Source organism: Ornithorhynchus anatinus, chromosome 1 (genome assembly GCF_004115215.2).
Source record: "Ornithorhynchus anatinus isolate Pmale09 chromosome 1, mOrnAna1.pri.v4, whole genome shotgun sequence".
NCBI classification, from domain to species: Eukaryota; Metazoa; Chordata; class Mammalia; order Monotremata; family Ornithorhynchidae; genus Ornithorhynchus; species Ornithorhynchus anatinus.
The window spans coordinates 21,626,401-21,643,806 of record NC_041728.1 but is presented as its reverse complement, the minus strand read 5'-3'; the positions used below and the strand labels follow the sequence as shown (position 1 = coordinate 21,643,806).

The window sequence follows — 17,406 nt, the reverse complement described above, 5'->3', positions numbered from 1 at the left end:
TCAACTCAAAGATCCTTTCATCTGACCAAGAGATCATACTTCCTATTTTGACCTGAGAAAACCAATCTCTCTTTTACCTTTCCTCATCCAGAATAATGGAACCATCTTCTGCTACTTTTACTCGAGGAACCAAGAGTGGACCATCCCCATTCTCTTCCTCCGCCTCTTCATCTTCCTCTTCAGCATCAGCAATCAATTTTTCTTCTTGTCTGACAACAACAGGTACAAAAAACAGTTTAACTCAATTAGCCATGGAAGCAGTGTTTTTTAAGTCATTACAAACCTCTAACACCAACTACCTCCCCTGTATCCAATTTGATTCCCTCTTTCCATATTACCTAATTTAAAACGACATGCATTTCTAAGAGCATGGTGTATAGATTTCCTCACACGCGAATTCTAGCTACTAATCTAGAGCTAATGTGGGTTTTTTTCCTACCATAAACTGCACTTGCCTTCTCATTTGTCCTTTTTAAGTGTTTCTAAAAGGTGTCTAAGGAAAGACATAAATCCCTTCAGCATTTATGAGAAGTTCCATTGTGGCCAATCTATTTACTTGCAATGAACAAGCTGCACCAAGTCAAGAAATTAAAAAACACCTAACATAAAACACAGCACAAGCTGAGAGGTCCCAGAAATAAAACTGTAAAACACCTCTTACAATACACTTTTTCCCAAGCTAACATCTAACTTAGCTGCAGTGCTAATAGAAGAAAACATGCTACCATTAAAAAAAGTCCTTACTACATTCAAAGCTGTTCTCACCAAGCAAATAATCAATGGTATTTATTCAGCACCTGTTTACAAAGCACTGTATTAAGCACCTTGGAGAGTACAACAGTAGCAAAAAATATTTCCTGCCTCTAAGGAAACATTATTTCAAAATGTACTTAGCAGTAGCTTACTTACTCTTTAGCCTGAAGTGATGTCAGGGGTTTTTCAGTTTTCTTTTCTTGTTCCAGTGAAGATCTGATTGAAGGAAATTAACACGGTTAATCCGAAAAAGCCAAGTATTTGCTAAACGAACATTTGTGACAGTTGCAATTTGCAATGTGCTTGTGGATGAGTGCAATTTTCGGTGTAGAGGTAAACACGGTTCCAACAGGCACAGACTGTGTTCCAAGATCTTAACGCTTGTGAATCTGAGTTAGCTTTTGAGGATTTCGTACTTCAGTTAGCTGATCCTTAGGAAACTATAAAAAGATACAGCTCTTGCACCAATATAAAAGGGTGAACCCTGCCATCACTCTGGAGAACTTTATTATAGTCTAGCACAGTACTTTTATGCTCTACCACAGCAGTTGTGCTCTTGAAGAACCTGTTATGGGCAAATCACATTAGAGTAACCAATCTTATTTGAGCATTTCTGTGTGCAGAGCACTCTACTTGGGAGATTACAATATAACAGAACTGGTAGACATTCCCTGCCCACGACAAGCTTACAGTCTAGAGGGATATAGGTTAGTGGGTGGGTGGTTTGAAGATACCACCACGGCTAACGTTTTTGATCAAAATTCCTAAATAATTGTTAAGCCCACACCTGGAGCCCCTTACAACTCATTGCTGCTTTACTGCATTAAATACTTTAAAGGGGCAAAAGTGCAAAGGAACACAAAGTGCCTCTATAATAATAATAATGATGGTATGTGTTAAGCGCTTACTATGTGCCAAGCACTGTTCTAAGCGCTGCTGTGGCTCAGTACAGCTGAGTCAGAGGCTGGGAAGCACAGCAGCACCACACCTTGACCGAAACTCCATATTCGTACACACAACCATTTCTTCCCAATCCCAATCTACTAGCACCAATTAGAAGATAATGCTTTACCCTGAACAGATTGGTGTAGAAGGATGCTTCCTAATATTTCAATAGTGTTCTATCTAAATCGTAAAATGAAAGCTCATCATAGCAGAGACGACTGCACTGTCTGAAGCGCAGAACCACACTGGAGTCACGTTCTGACAGTCTCCAGAGAACCTAAATGTGGTCCTCTAAATATGGTTTTCTGCTGAACAGCTGTAGCAGGATTGAGTGACACCGTGCAATTCTGTATCACTGATGAAAACCTCTGGGAGTACGGACGCTCTTGTTAATGACTTTGATCATCGAGCTAATGGGTAGTCCATAACATTTGCTGATTTCTGAAAGCAGTTCATCATCATTTGCAGGGCTTATGCTTGCACTTTCAAAGCAACCCTTAAAATAGAGCGACTGCTGAGTCAAGAACACTGAACGCCGCCCATAATCTACCGAATTAATAGAATACCCACGCCCTCCCGGGGACCTCAGGCGGCCTCAAAAATGACAGCTTAGAACGTGCTGAAAAAGATCCAGTCCCCTTACACAAATTCGATGATGGGATGTTGACGAGATACTTGGGCAAAACCTCCCCAGTCAGTAGCAACACTTTCAAAACTGAAAGATTCAACTTCATTTCTAGACCCAACAATGATCAATTTTCACTCCATTATTTCAATCACGGAAATGGTAGATAATAGAAAACAAAGCCGCCTGAGAACTTTGTGGAACCCACCGAAAGGGGTCCCGGAGCAAGTTATAACACCAGAGAGAGAAAGAGTAGTACTGTTTATAATCCCGAATCTCAAACTGTAGTACTTGGTGAAAGTGATCCCTTTACCAGATATACCCCCACAAGTTTCTTCGATTCTACCTAAAAGACTGACACCATAAATTATCTAATGGATAATTGCAGTTTGCAGGCTCAGGCCAAAGTTTTAAAAAAACACCATGTTCCAGGACAGATAATTAGGCCACTGAGCCATAACAGTGAAAACACACAAGATGCAGAATTGCACTTACTTCATGGGATTGCTGTCTGGCAGGTAATAGATGAAGTCTCTCATAGTCATTTTAGAACGATCGGCTGGCGTTCGGCTTTCATTTACAGGACATTTGTTTTTCCACTGCTTCTACACACATAAAAATTACATATTCTTTCATTTATTCATGCAAATAGCTTAAAGTGTACTAAACAAACCACTTACATGATCCACTTCTGCCTCCTCTACACTGACTTTAATACCATCCCATCATACTATGCATGATATAAACAAGGGAAAGACCATTTCGGGATTCAGAAGAGTTAACAAAATTAGAGCCAGTGCTCAGGAAAATCTCATTTTAGAAGAACATCTGACCTTTACATCCAGGCACGATTAGGACCAAGTTGCTGAGATAATACCGAAGAGATAAGAGGGGTCTTGAGAGCAGGGATCGGATGTACTAACGCTCCCAAGGTCTCAGTACAGTGCTCTCCACAAAGGAAGCACTCAAGAGACGCTACTGATTGATGTGTTTTACTCTAAACCCACAATAACCAATTTATATGGCCGGACCCTGTAACCTGAAGTTAAAACCATTCTCCCTTCTTAAGCTCAGCAACAACTGGCGTTGAATATAGTCCTCAACTGCAGCAGACGGTTAGTTACCTGAGGGCAGCGTCCATGTCTCTTACTCAATTTTACTCTCCCAAGAACTTAGTACAGTGCTCTGCCAATCAGCAAGTACTACCAATTAATAGAAATTGAGGGTCCCGGCTCTCAAGAGCTGTACAGGTCTGGAAGGGTGAAGCCGTGGTGCCTAAGCCCTTCTTTCCTCTTCTCCCACTCCCTTTATTCATCTCCTGTCCCAGACCGTATGCGCGTCTCTGTAATTTATTCATTTATTTTATTTAATGTCTGTCTCCCTCTCTAGACTGTAAGCTCGTTGCGGGCAGGGAATGTGTCTGTTTATTGTTCCAAAGTACTCTCCCCCAAGCACTTACGACAGTGCTTGGCACACAGTGAGCACTCAAATACGACTGAAAGAATGCTCCACAGAAATGCTACCTCACTGGTCCATTCTTCTCCTCCCCTGCTGCTTTCGCTGCTCCCAGCCCCTTCCTGACCCACCAAGCCCCAAGTTCTACAGGCCAAAGGATGTTGGTCCTTGTGAAATTACATTTCACAGAACTTCAGGTGCACTAAAATTTTGCATTTTCCAAGGCAAGTTAAATACCGTGTCACATTTAAGTCACAACAAATACAAACCTCCACTACCACCTCCTTCCAAAAAAAACCACTTCAATGGTCAAAACAAAGTCCCTTCTGTGACAATGAGGGGGTTACGGTCCTGAAGAGCTTCATGCTGTAGTTCTCACATCTAGACCGACACTCTGAACTACTTAGCTGGTGAGTCCTGGGTGGGACAGGGACTGTGTCTGACCTGATCATCCTTCATCTTCCCTAGTACTCAGAACCGTGCTTGACACACGGTAAGCACCTAAATACAATAACAATAATATAAAAAATTATTTCTTTCAATAAAACCTAAGGCAATACTCCAACACACAATGTTTCCTGTTTAAAAAACCCTTTATTGTGTCTTTGAAAACTGTTGACATAAATGTGATCAACAAGTGGTTTGAATTTTGATTAACACGTTCTCTATTAGTGGTCCTCAGCTGAGACAGAATTCTACGGAAATTTCCATTTGAGTCAGAAACAAGGGAATGAAACAGTTCACACCATCTCCTATCACATTCGCCACTCCAAGGAAATCAAAGAGGCATCAGTGTTCTTTCTGAACCCTCATTCACGGATTCTCACAAGCCTCACTTGCCGGTGAGGCTGGGTGGAAGGGGACATTCTAGGTAACAGATCTCTGATGCTTGTGGTCAGGACGCCATGGGGTTTAGGGAACCCTAATCTCACACCCCACAATGTGCAGTAGTGAAGTGCACAGACACCATGAGGAAGAGCGCTTAGGGAAGGCAATCATTAGCATCAGCATAATCCCTTCTTGGAAGGGAGCACAACACCGGCTCCATCTCCTCAGACAGAATTTCAATTCCAAGTGATATTCATCCATCAGAATCCTATTTTCCTCTCTCCTCATCCCCACTCCATTCTTACCCTCTCTTTCTTCAGTTCCTCTCTTAGCATTTCTCTCAGTTTCTGGGCTTTAAATATCCTGTAACGGTCTGAGGGTGGTGGTTTTTCTTGGGCCGAGGGGAGGTTTGACTGTGGTGCTTCCTCTCGAGTCCAATTCTCCTTGGCGGGTCTGTCTTTGAGAATATCGGGGACATTCTTGGAGAGGACCTCATCTCCCTTGGGGATACCGGTACAGGTGCTCGGCTCTTGGCTCGCCGATTTTTTGAAAGGGGAGAACTGAGGCACCTGAGGGACAGGAGTTTTCTTTTCAGGTAAAATGGGAGACTTTGGAGAGTTTTCAACAGCAGCATTCTCTGGCGGAGAGGATTCCTTCGGCTCCGAAGGACTATGGCTCGTCGGAGAATGAGTCGGTTGTCTCGGAGAAGGCTTTGATCCTGAAGTCCCAAGACGTGGAGCGGGAGGAACAGCGACCCTAGGTTTAGCAAGATTAGGGGTCGTTGCTATTCGCTTTCTTCTCGGTAAAACCACAGGCCCGGGTTTATCAGCCTTTCCAGCATCACCCGTGCCACCAGCTCGTTCCTCTCTGTTGAAAGGTGAAGGCAAAAAAAAAAAATTGGATCTGGTGAAAAATCCCTCATCAAAGGAACAGCTCCTGAATAGAACATGGAAAATATGCAGTCCTTTGGAAACACATTTACCCTAAATCAAATCAACAAACCCAAATTCCATTTGTAGGAGAAAATTCCCACGGGAATTTGGGAAAGCTGGGTGGATTCTTCCTCTCTCCCAGGAAAGAAACACCATGTGCTGTCCTCAGTTCCTCGGCCACTGAAGATCCCTACACCTTCAACCATATTCTGCAAGAACTTGATATTTCATTGATATCAGATGTCTGTGCCCCGCCTGAGATTAACTGGAAAAGGAATGAACTGATTCCCCAACTTGTCAGCTCCACCAGGTCTTTTCCAATCTACTATTTCCTTCCTGAGCTCCATTTTTATACTTTCCTCAGTTATCAGCAGAGCTACTCTTTAGTTTCCCTTCTGAGGTGCTTCTAGGTATTCAGCTCATTGAAGATGAGTCCACTCGCCCAGCAACGCACCCTCAGCAAGCCTTGAGGAACTTTAAAATCTAAACCTGACTTTTTATGTTTTACCAACACTCCGCGGTTGACACACAAAGCAGCATAAGCAGGAAGCAACTGCTGATAAGTATCCCCACCCAAAGTACGATACACGTTGATAAAAAGTAATGAATTTCATTATTCTTCCACCAAGAGCTCCCATTAATGTCACAAAAATTAAGTTTGTGCCGAAAATCTATACGTGACCCTAGAAAGCCTTATCTGCAATTGCTAAAAGGGCTTCTTTTTGCAAGTGTACTAAGATATGATGGTATGCAATTGGGTTGTAAAGCCAAAAAGAAAAAAAATGGACATTTTCCCTCAACTTGTATTCATTCCTTTACTTGTAAAATAATAATAATAATAATAGTGATTTTCTAAAGTATTTACTATATGCAAAGAACTGTGCTAAACACTAGGGAGATCATTCGACAACACACTGAGCGCTGTGGGCAGAGCTCTTGGAAGAATACAATGCAACAGAAATGGGAGGAGCATTCCCTGCCCACAACAACCATACGGGCTAGAGGAAAGGTTTTTAATACCCATTCTACAGATAAGGAAACTGAAGGACAGAAGTTAAGTGACTTACCCTAGGTCTCACTGCAGGCAAATAGTGGACCTGGGTCTAGTACGCAGGCCTTCCGACTCCCAGTTCTGTGCTCTTTCCACTAGGCCAGGAGGTTTCCTCACGCTGCTTCTCTAAAATCACTTACACCACTGCTATTTAACTCGGTAAAATCCTCGTAAAATGTATTTTTGAAAATGAATGGTAATGATGAATAGATCAAAATTTTGTTTTTATAACTGAAATAAACTAAGGTAAAATCATTTACATACATTTTGTGTAACATTAGTGTGCAGAGAACGCCACACACAGCAATATCACTTCAAGGCATTTTACATTAAAAAAATCCATCCGGTTGAGAATTGTCCAACTATATATACATGAGAAGGATGTTATAAAACTGATGGCTGGGTGATCCAGTGTAAAAAGCCCAGAAACCTCTCCTTCTGTATTGTCTGTACTCTTTGGATGTTTGGTATTCACCAGCCCCTTTGCACTTCCGTATATATCCATAAATTATTTATATTAACGTCTATCTTCCCCTCTAGACTGGAAACTCCTTGTGGGCAGAGAACACGTTTACCAACTCTGCTGTATTTTCCCAAGCGCTTAGTACAGCACTCTGCACACAGTATGGACTCAATAGATATGACTGATTCTAGCATCCAAAGGTGTTCTAGAAAAACAATTTTAACCATCATCATTCAACTGTATTTACTGAGCGCTTACTGTGTGCAAAGCACTCTACTAAGCGCATGGGCGGAAACGACACAACAATAAACTGACATTCCCTGACCACAATTGAGTTTTATGTGGCATAAAAGACTACGTGTGGGTTCTGCCAGATGCAAAAGTTGCTATTTTGTATTTTTCCAGCCTTTTTTGCTTTCCTGCCCAGAACATCGCCTCATTACAATGACTGGTTCTTCTCCAGAGTAGGGTGGATGATGCCCCATCACAGCAGGGGCCGACCTTTGAGACCCCGCCGCCCTAAGCAGCTGGAGCTGGAAAGGTGAGACCCGACCGCCTGCCTCTGAGAAGGTGAGGAAGGGGAGCCGGGAGCGACCGAGGTGACAGCTCCCCTCCATGTCCCCATGCCCATCCCCTCCGGCCAATCCATCCCGACACCTCAACCCTTCTCTGTCCCTTTCCCACGGCCACTCAGAGGCCAATTCGCCTCATTCTCCTGCCCCAGCGCGCTACTTCCACCGTGGTTAATGCAGGCATGAATGGGCTTTCCAGCCCCCTCCCCACACTGAACAAGAAACGTATCGGTCATACGATGAGTGAAAAACAAAAATTTCCAGAGCTACAAAATGTTCAGATGGTAAAAGCATCTACAATCCAGCTTCCTCCACTCTATCAAGCTATTCTTTGCCAAACCAAATGGACTCTGTCCCCTCCTAATCCTCCTTGATGCCTCCCTCCGCAGTCTTTGACCCCAGAGACCACCGCCTGCTCCTGGAAACCCCGCCTAATAATCATGTTGGTATCTGTTAAGCGCTTACTATGTGCTGAGCACTGTTCTAAACGCTGGGGTACATACAGGGTCATCAGGTTGTCCTACGTGAGGCTCACAGTTAACCCCCTTTTTACAGATGAGGTAACTGAGGCCCAGAGAAGTGAAGTGACTTGCCCACAGTCACACAGCTGACAAGTGGTAGAGTGGGGATTCGAACCCAAGAGCCTGGGCTCTTTCCACTGAGCCACACTGCTCGCTTCCTTGGCTTCCCTGGTTCTTTCAGTTCTCCTCCTATGTCTGGCTCCTTCTCAGCCTCTTTCACAGGCATTTTCCTGGCCTTCTACCTCCTAACTGTAGGAGCCCCTTGAAGGTTTTTCTGTTCCGGGTGCCCTTCTATTTCCTCTCGACACACACTCCCTGGGGAAGCTCATCCATTCCCATGACTTCAACTATCCTGAGAAGCAGCAGGGCTTGGTGGAAAGGGCTTGGGTCCTAATCCTGACTCCGCCACTTGTCAGCTGTGGGACTTTGGGCAAGTCACTACACTGTGCCTCAGTTGCCTCACCTGTAAAATGGGGGGATTAGGACTGTGAGCACCATGGGGGACAACCTGATTACCCTGTATCTACCTCAGCGCTTAGAACAGTGCTCTGCACGTAATAAACGCTTAACACATACCAACATTATTACTATTATTATTACTTAACTTTTCTGGGCCAAAGTTCCCTCATCTATCAAATGGGGATGAAGACTGTGAACCTCATGTGGGACAACCTGATGACCCTGTATCTTCCCCAGCGCTTAAAACAGTGCTCTGCACATAGTAAGCGCTTAACAAATACCAACATTTTTATTACTTAACTTCTCTGTGCCTCAGTGCCCTCCTCTGTCAAATGGGGATGGAGACTGTGAGCCCCACGTGGGACCACCTGATGACCCTGCATCTCCCCCAGCGCTTAGAACAGTGCTCTGCACAGAGTAAGCGCTTAACACATACCAACATTATCACTATTATTATTACTTAACTTCTCTGGGCCTCAGTGACCTCCTCTGTCAAATGGGGATGAAGACCATGAGCCTCAGGTGGGACCCCCTGATGACCCTGTGTCTCCCCCAGCGCTTAGAACAGTGCTCTGCACATAATAAGCACTTAACAAATACCAACATTATTATTATTACTTAACTTCTCTGTGCCTCAGTTCCCTCCTCTGTCAAATGGGGATGGAGACTGTGAGCCTCACGTGGGACCTCCTGATGACCCTGTGTCTCCCCCAGCGCTTAGAACAGTGCTCGGCACATAGTAAGCGCTTACCAAATACCAACATCATTATTAGTATTAACTTCTCTGGGCCTCAGTGACCTCATCTGCAAAATGGGGAGGGAGACTGTGAGCCCCACGTGGGACCCCCTGATGACCCTGGATCTCCCCCAGCGCTCAGAGCGGTGCTCTGCGCAGAGTGAGCGCTTCACAAATACCAACATTATTCTGATGATGATTTTGCAGAGGGGGCGGGGGGGGGGAGGGGTCGCTGAGGCCCCGGGAAGGGACCTGCCCCAGGCGTCAGGACCTGCCCGGGGGAGGAGGAGGAGGAGGGGGAGTGAGAAGGGCCCCCTCGGGTCGGACACTTACGGGGTGCCGCCGGCTGCCTCGGCCGCTGGGGGCCGGTCCTGGGGCCCTCGGGAGCCCGGGCCGCCGCCGCTCCCGGCTCTCACATTGGGCTTCACGCTGAGCCGCGCCCGGCGGAACATGGTGGCGGAGGGGGGAAGGGAAGGGAAGGGAAAGGAGGGGAGGGGAGGCCCGGCGGCCCCCGACGCTCCGCTCGGCTACCGCCGCCACCGCCGCCGCCGCTTCCTCATGGCGCGCTCTCCGGGCCCGGCCCCGGCCCCCGCCGCCGCCGCGTCATCCAACCGCGACCTGCCTCCCTCCCCTGCGCGTCATCCAACCGCGACCCGCCCTTCACCCGCCCTCCTTCTGACGTCACAGCCGCGCGACGCCCCCTCCCCGCCCCCCCCCAGGCCGGGGGCCCGCGCATGCGCGGAGCGGCTGCCCCGCCCAAGTCGTGACTTTTTCCCGGCTCTTAGTAAGAATAATAACGTTGGTCGTTGTTAAGCGCTTACTACGTGCAGAGCACCGTTCTGAGCGCTGGGGGGGATACAGGGTGATCAGGTTGTCCCACGTGGGGCTCACGGTTTTCATCCCCCTTTGACAGATGAGGGAACTGAGGCCCAGGGAAGTGACTGGCCCAAAGTCACACAGCTGACAAGCGGCCGAGTCGGGACTCGAACCCATGACCTCTGACTCCCAAGCCCGGGCTCTTTCCACTGAGCCCCGCTGCTTCTCTATGACAGTGTTGGTATGTGTTCAGCGCTTACCTTGTGCCCAGCACTGTTCTAAGCGCTGGGGGAGACACAGGGTCATCAGGTGGTCCCACGGGAGGCTCACAGTCTTCATCCCCATTTTACAGATGAGGTCACTGAGGCACCGAGAAGTTAAGTAATAATAATGATAATGTTGGTATTTGTTAAGCGCTTACTTTGTACCGAGCACTGTTCTAAGCGCTGGGGGAGATACAAGGTAATCAAGTTGTCCCATGTGGGGCTCCCGGTCTTCATCCCCATTTTACAGATGAGGTCACTGAGGCACCAAGTGAAGTGACTCGCCCCAAGTCACCCAGCTGACAAGAGGCGGAGCCGGGATTAGAACCCATGACCTCTGACTCCTAAACCCGGGCTCCTTCCACTGAGCCACATTGCTTCTCATAGCAAGTCTTTCTAACATTAATCTTCAGCGTATTTCTTGGCTACTATCTCCTTTATTATTGATTATCGATCCTGGCGACAAGCAAGCCGCCGCCAACCTGGACGCCCAAGCCCAATAATAATAATAATGGCATTTCTTAAGCGCTTACTATGTGCCAAACACTGCTCTAAGCACTGGCACTGAGTGTAATGGTGGTATTCGTTCTTTCATTCAGTCCTATTTCTTCAGCACTTCCTGGGTGCAGAGCATTCATTCATTCAGTAGTAATTATTGAGCGCTTACTATGTGCAGAGCACTGTACTAAACACTTGGAAAATACAATTCTCCAACAGGTAGAGGCATTCCCTACCCACAAAGGGCTCACGATCTAGAAATGTATTAAGACCTTCCAGTGTGCCAGGCACTGTACTAAGCACTAGTGTGGATACAAGCCAGTGCAGATGGACACAGCCCCTGTCATTCACGCAACTGTATTTATTTCTAAAGTGTCTATTGAGCACTTACTGGGTGCAGAGCACTGTACTAAACACTTGGAAAGGACAGTTCGGCAACAGAGAGAGGCAATCCCTGCCCAACAACGGACTCACGGTCTAGAAATTGGAAAGGACAGTTTGGCAACAGAGAGAGGCAATCCCTGCCCAACAACGGACTCACAGTCTAGAAATGTATTAAGCCCTTAGAGTGCCGGGCACTGTACTAAGCGCTAGTGTGGATACAAGCCAATCGAGATGGACAGAGCCCCTGTCATTCATGCAACCGTATTTATTTCAAGCATATTTATTGAGCACTTACTGTATGTGGAGCACTGTACTAATCGCTGTCCGGTGTGGGGCTCAGTCTCAATCCCCATTTTACAGATGAGGGAACTGAGGCCCAGAGAAGTGAAGCAACTTGCCTAAGGTCACACAGCAGACAAGTGGTAGAGCCGGGATTAGAGCCCATGACCTTCTGGTTCCCAGGCCCATGCTCTATCCACTATGCCATGCCGCTTCTCACTACGAGAGAAGTGAGAGACTATGACAAGCAGCGTGGCTCAGTGGAAAGAGCCCGGGCTTGGGAGTCAGAGGTCATGGGTTCGAATTCCGGCTCCGCCACTTGTCAGCTGTGTGACTGTGGGCAAGTCACTTAACTTCTCTGGGCCTCAGGTACCTCATCTGTAAAATGGGGATTTACTGTGAGCCCCATGTGGGACAACCTGATGACCCTGTATCTACCCCAGCGCTTAGAACAGTGCTCTGCACATAGTAAGCGCTTAAATACCAACTAGGCCATGCCACTTCTCACTACCCCGTGCTGCTTCTCAGCACTGTGGCGGCCAAGTCGCAGAAGGTCCCCAGCCAGGCAAGGCCGTTACTGACCCGATCGGACTTGGAAAACCAGCCTCTCTCCCGACGACTTTCCTAGAAAAGACTCCGTCGCAACGTTTCCCTAAGACCGTGCCAGGAGACGTGAAGTGACAAGGGTTTTCAGGCCTGAGTAGTTAATAAACCAAGCCATAAAACGCCGCTCTCCTTTCGCCATTCACCTAAAATTGGGCTTTTACTTACTGCCTGTTGATCGCAAGGCAAATAGGGTGAACTGGCCTTGTACCTTTTGGCATGTTTTGCAGGCCCAAAAGAAAATTGGGAAGGGGATAGGGTTGTGGGTGGGGAGAAAGACAAATAGGATTGAGGGAAGCAGCGTGGCTCAGGGGAAAGAGCCCGGGCTTGGGAGTCAGAGGTCATGGGTTCGAATCCCCCTCTGCCGCTTGTCAGCTGTGTGACTGGGGGCAAGTCACTTCACTTCTCGGTGCCTCAGTTACCTCATCTGTAAAATGGGGATTAACTGCGAGCCTCACGTGGGACAACCTGATTACCTTGTATCTCCGCCAGCGCTTAGAACAGTGCTCTGCACATAGGAAGTGCTTAACAAATGCCAACATTATTATTATTGAAATAAATAATAAAACGAAAAACATTTCAGCATTCTTTGCAGTTGAGAAAAAGTGGCACCCTTAAAGATTCCTATAATTTTAACTTACAAAATGAAAATATCCCCAATGATACTTTTGTCATCTGAATCACCCCTCTCTAGCCAGATTAATTGTTTGAACGGCACCAACAAGATCAATTCAGTGGCAGAGTAGGTATAGGAACCCAGGTCCTAAGACTCCCAGACCTGTGCTCTTTCCACGAGGCCAGAAGCAGCATGGCCTGATTAAAAAAAAATTACAGGCCTTGGAGTCAGGATTCCTGGTTTTTGATCCCAGCCCTGCAACTTGCTTGTTGAATGTGACCTTGGGCAAGGCTAATCCTTCCCTGTGACTGTTTCTTCACATGTAAAATGGGGAAATAACATCCGCTCTGCCTCCCTCTTAGACTGTGAGCCTCATGTGGATCCAATCACCAGTCAATCAATCAAGGGTATTTACTGATTGCTTACTGTGCTCACAGCACTCTACAATGTTCTACTCGGAGGAGTAGAATACAACAGAGTTGGTTAGACACCTACCCTGCCCACAACTGATCCAGGCCCTTTTGTAATTTACGATCTACAGGGTGACAAATTAATCAATGCCATCTCCACAGTCTTTAGTAAGGAGCTTAGCACATTATTTGCTGGTCTGTTTAGGACCTCTTAAAATGATTGCATTTTTTTTCAGGGAAAACACACTCACATACACACACGATTACTGCTGAAAATGTAGAGATTTGAGAGATAAAGTGCTTACTGGGAATAGAAAGTTGCTGTGGACGGACAGGTAGAGGGATTGAGTAGTTGCTTGAAAAAAGTTAAGAGATTAATGGCAACAAGACTTGTTGGTGCTATTTGATTTGAGGATGGAAAATCAAAATTCTAGAATTTTTGCCCTTATCTCAGGTACTCTGGAGGATTTTTTTGTACTTCAGAGCAAGCATTATTATTTGGTCTTCAAGTAATAACTGCCTTTGCCTTGCTTTTCCCCACCCCATACTTCAGCAAACAGTCCCTAGAATCGTTTTGGGATTTGGTGAACAAAAAAACCTCTGTACTTTCCCAAATGCTTGTACAGTGCTCTGCACACAATGGGTGCTCAATAAATACCATTGATTGATTGAATAATCAGTAGTATGTTCTCTGTCTCCCACTCTCTAACTGAGGCTGTGCCCCAAGACTCAATTCTGGGTCTCCTCTTCACAATCTACACTTATTCCCTTGGGAAGCTCATCCGCTCCCAGGGCGTCCGCTATGACTTCTACAGGGGTGACTCTTAGACCTACCTCACTAAACCCTCTAACAATCACACTTCCCTCCTTCAAAGTCCTTCTGAAGGCTCATCTCCCCCAAGAGGCCTTCCCAGACTAAGCCCCCCTTTTCCATAGCTCTCTCTCCCTCCATGTCGCCCCGACTCACTCCCTTTGCTCTACCCCCCCTCCCAACCCCACAACACTTGGATATATATGTACATATCTATAATTCTATTTATTTATATTGATTCCTGTTTACTTAGTGTGTATATATATATATATATATATCTATAATTCCATTTATTTATACTGATGCCTGTTCACTTGTTTTGATGTCTGTGTCCCCTCTTCTAGACTGTAAGCCCGGTGTGGACAGAGGTTGTCTCAGTTGTTGAATTGTACTTTCCAAGCGCTTAATACAGTGCTCTGCACACAGTAAGCACTCAATAAATACAAATGAATGTATGAATGACCTCTTTTCTTCTCCTCAAACTCTCATCTCTTCCTGCCTTCAAGACATCCCTACATAGATGTCCCTCAGGCACCTCAGGTTCAACATGTCCCAAGCTGACTGTTGCCTGGTGGATAGGATGTTTAGTCACCTGGTTTCCAGCTGGTCTGTCCCGTCTGGCTTTGATACGGAATGATACTGTTATGTCCTTCCTTTCATTTCTGGCACCTAGTCACCCCGCATCGTGATTCCTGCCACCAAGTTGTGCAGCTTGGATGGACATGACAGCAGACTACATTCACACTGACCTGAAGAGGAACGCTAAAGCAGCCCAGCAAGTTGGAGAATCAGCGGTCTCTCCAAGGAGGTTCTCCAGGAGTGCTCAAAATCTGCAAAATGCCAGAAGATGGTGCTCATGATGTCATCAAATTATGCTGCGGGCCTCCAGTAACGTGTACTTGAGTCCTGAAGGCTCACCTCCTCCAGGAGGCTTTCCCAGATTAAGCCCCCCCTTTTCCTCTGCTTCCCCTCCCCATCGGCCCAACTCGCTCCCTTTGCTCTACTCCCCCACCCCGCCCAAACAGCACTTGTGTATATATGTACATATTTATAATTCTATTCATTTCTATTAATGAGATGCATCTATCGATAATATATTGATAAATTAAATTAAATGATTGATAAATATATCTATTTATATTGAGGCTATTGATGCCTTTTTACTTGTTTTAATGCCTGTCTTCCCCTTTCTTCATTCATTCTTTCAACAGTATTTATTGAGCGCTTACTATGTGCAGAGCACTGTACTAAGCACTTGGAAGGTACAGTTTGGTAACCGATAGAGACAATCCCTGCCCAATAACAGACTCACAGTCTAAAGGGGGGAGACAGACAGCAAAGCAAAGCAAAACGGAACAAAACAAAACAAGATGACATCATCAAGATAAATATAATCATGGAGATAACACCTCATTAACAAAATAAATAGGGTAATAAATAATATATACAAATATGCCCTTCTAGATTGTGAGCCCGTTGTGGACAGAGATTTTCTCTACTTGTTGCTGAATTATACTTTCCAAGCGCTTAGTACAGTGCTCTGCACACCGCAAGGGCTCAATAAATACGATTGAATGAATGAACCCAAGTCCTCTGACTCCGAGCCCTCGGGCCTACCATTAACATGAGAAGCAGCTGAAGCTTAAGGGAAAGAGCTCCGGCTTGGGAGTCAGAGGTCATGGGTTCTAATCCCACTACACTACTTGTCAGCTGCGTGACTTTGGGCAAGTCACTTTGCTTCTCTGTGCCTCAGTTACCTCACCTGTAAAATGGGGATGAAGACTCTGAGCCCCACGTAGTACAACCTGATTACCTTGGATCTCCCCCAGCACTTGGCGCATAGTCAGGGCTTAACAAATACCGTCATTATTATTATTAACAGGCTGAACATTAGGAAGGGAAGAAGGATGGCCTGACTAGGCTAGTGAGGGCTTCCCAAACTGAGCTCTCCCTTTCCCTCCGCCCCTCCCCCGATTCCCTCCTTCTTTTCTTCCCCCTTCCCCTCAGCACTTGTGCATATTTGTATATATTATTTATTACTCTATTTAGTTTGTTGATGATGTGTATGTATCTATGATTCTATTTCTCTTGATGGTATTGACGCCTGACTACTTGTTTCCCGTTTAGACAGTGAGTCTGTTATTGGGCAGGGGTTGTCTCTCTCTGTTGCCGAATTGTACATTCCAACTGCTTAATCCAGTGCTCTGCACATAGTAAGCGCTCAATAAATACAATTGATTGATTGAGGGTTACCCTTTGTTAGGAAGAGCCGCTCCTGAAGGACTGGGCTACTTTCCTCTCGGGCCTGCCCTTTTTTGCCCCTTTTTCACCCCCTTCTTCTCGTCACTGTGAGTTGGGCTACTTTACTCTCAGGCCTGCCCTTTTTTGCCTCTTTTCCTCCTCACAGTGGTGTGGGCCACTTAACTCTCGAGCCTGCCCTTTTTTGCTCCCTTTTCACCCCCTTTCCTCATCTCTGTGAGGTGGGCTACTTTCCTCTCAGGTCTGCCCTTTTTTTGCCTCTTTTCCTCCTCACAGTGGGGTGGGCTACTTTCCTCTCGGACCTGCCCTTTTTTGCTCCTTTTCCACCCCCTTTTTGCCCCTTTTCCTCCTCACTGTGGGGTGGGCCACTTTCCTCTCGGACCTGCCCTTTTTTTGTCTCTTTTCCTCCTCACAGTGGGGTGGGCCACTTTCCTCTCGGACCTGCCCTTTTTTTGCCCCTTTTCCTCCTCACAGTGGGGTGGGCCACTTTACTCTGGGGCCTGCCCTTTTTTGCCCCTTTTTCACCCCCTTCTTCTCGTCACTGTGAGGTGGGCTACTTTACTCTCAGGCCTGCCCTTTTTTGCCTCCTCTTTTCCTTCTCACAGTGGGGTGGGCCACTTCACTCTGGGGCCTGCCCTTTTTTGCCCCTTTTCCTCCTCACAGTGGGGTGGGCCACTTTGCTCTCAGGCCTGCCCTTTTTTGCCTCTTTTCCTTCACTCTGGGGCCTGCCCTTTTTTCCCCCCTTTTTGCGCCTTTTCCTCCTCACAGTGGGGTGGGCCACCTTGCTCTCAGGCCTGCCCTTTCTTGCCTCTTTTCCTTCTCACTGTGGGGTGGGCCACTTTACTCTGGGGCCTGCCCTTTTTTGCTCCTTTTTCACCCCCTTTTTGCCCCTTTTCCTCCTCCCATGGGGTGAGCCAGTTTCCCCTGGAGCCTGCTCTTTTTCGCCTCGCCTCGCCTCCCCGCCCCGCCCCCGAGACAATGTGGAGACCCCCGCGCGCCTCCGAACGCCGCGGCCGCCACCGCGCAGGCGCCCCCGCTCCCCCGAGGGCGCCTGCGCGGGGCGGGCGGGCGGGGGCGGGCCTCCGTGACGTCAAGGGCGGAGGCGGTATATAAGGCGGCGCGCAGGC

General features: G+C 46.9%; 1 protein-coding gene across 5 annotated transcripts in view; it reads right to left on the bottom strand.

Annotated features, from left to right (window-relative positions):
* BDP1 (B double prime 1, subunit of RNA polymerase III transcription initiation factor IIIB) overlaps positions 1 to 9,894 on the bottom strand; it is a 75,627-nt gene extending 65,733 nt beyond the window's left edge. For 3 of the 5 annotated variants that reach the window (XM_029058849.2, XM_029058855.2, XM_029058856.2), the window contains exons 1-5: positions 9,674 to 9,894; positions 4,912 to 5,473; positions 2,819 to 2,928; positions 910 to 969; positions 78 to 209 (exon numbers count right to left, since the gene is read on the bottom strand). In XM_029058849.2, the coding sequence (XP_028914682.1) occupies positions 78 to 209; positions 910 to 969; positions 2,819 to 2,928; positions 4,912 to 5,473; positions 9,674 to 9,792 (983 nt within the window). In that variant the 5' untranslated portion in view covers positions 9,793 to 9,894. The remainder of the gene's footprint in view (positions 1 to 77; positions 210 to 909; positions 970 to 2,818; positions 2,929 to 4,911; positions 5,474 to 9,673) is intronic. The other 2 variants (XM_029058857.2, XM_029058858.2) reach the window with 1 other exon arrangement.
* Positions 9,895 to 17,406: the final 7,512 nt, after the last annotated feature.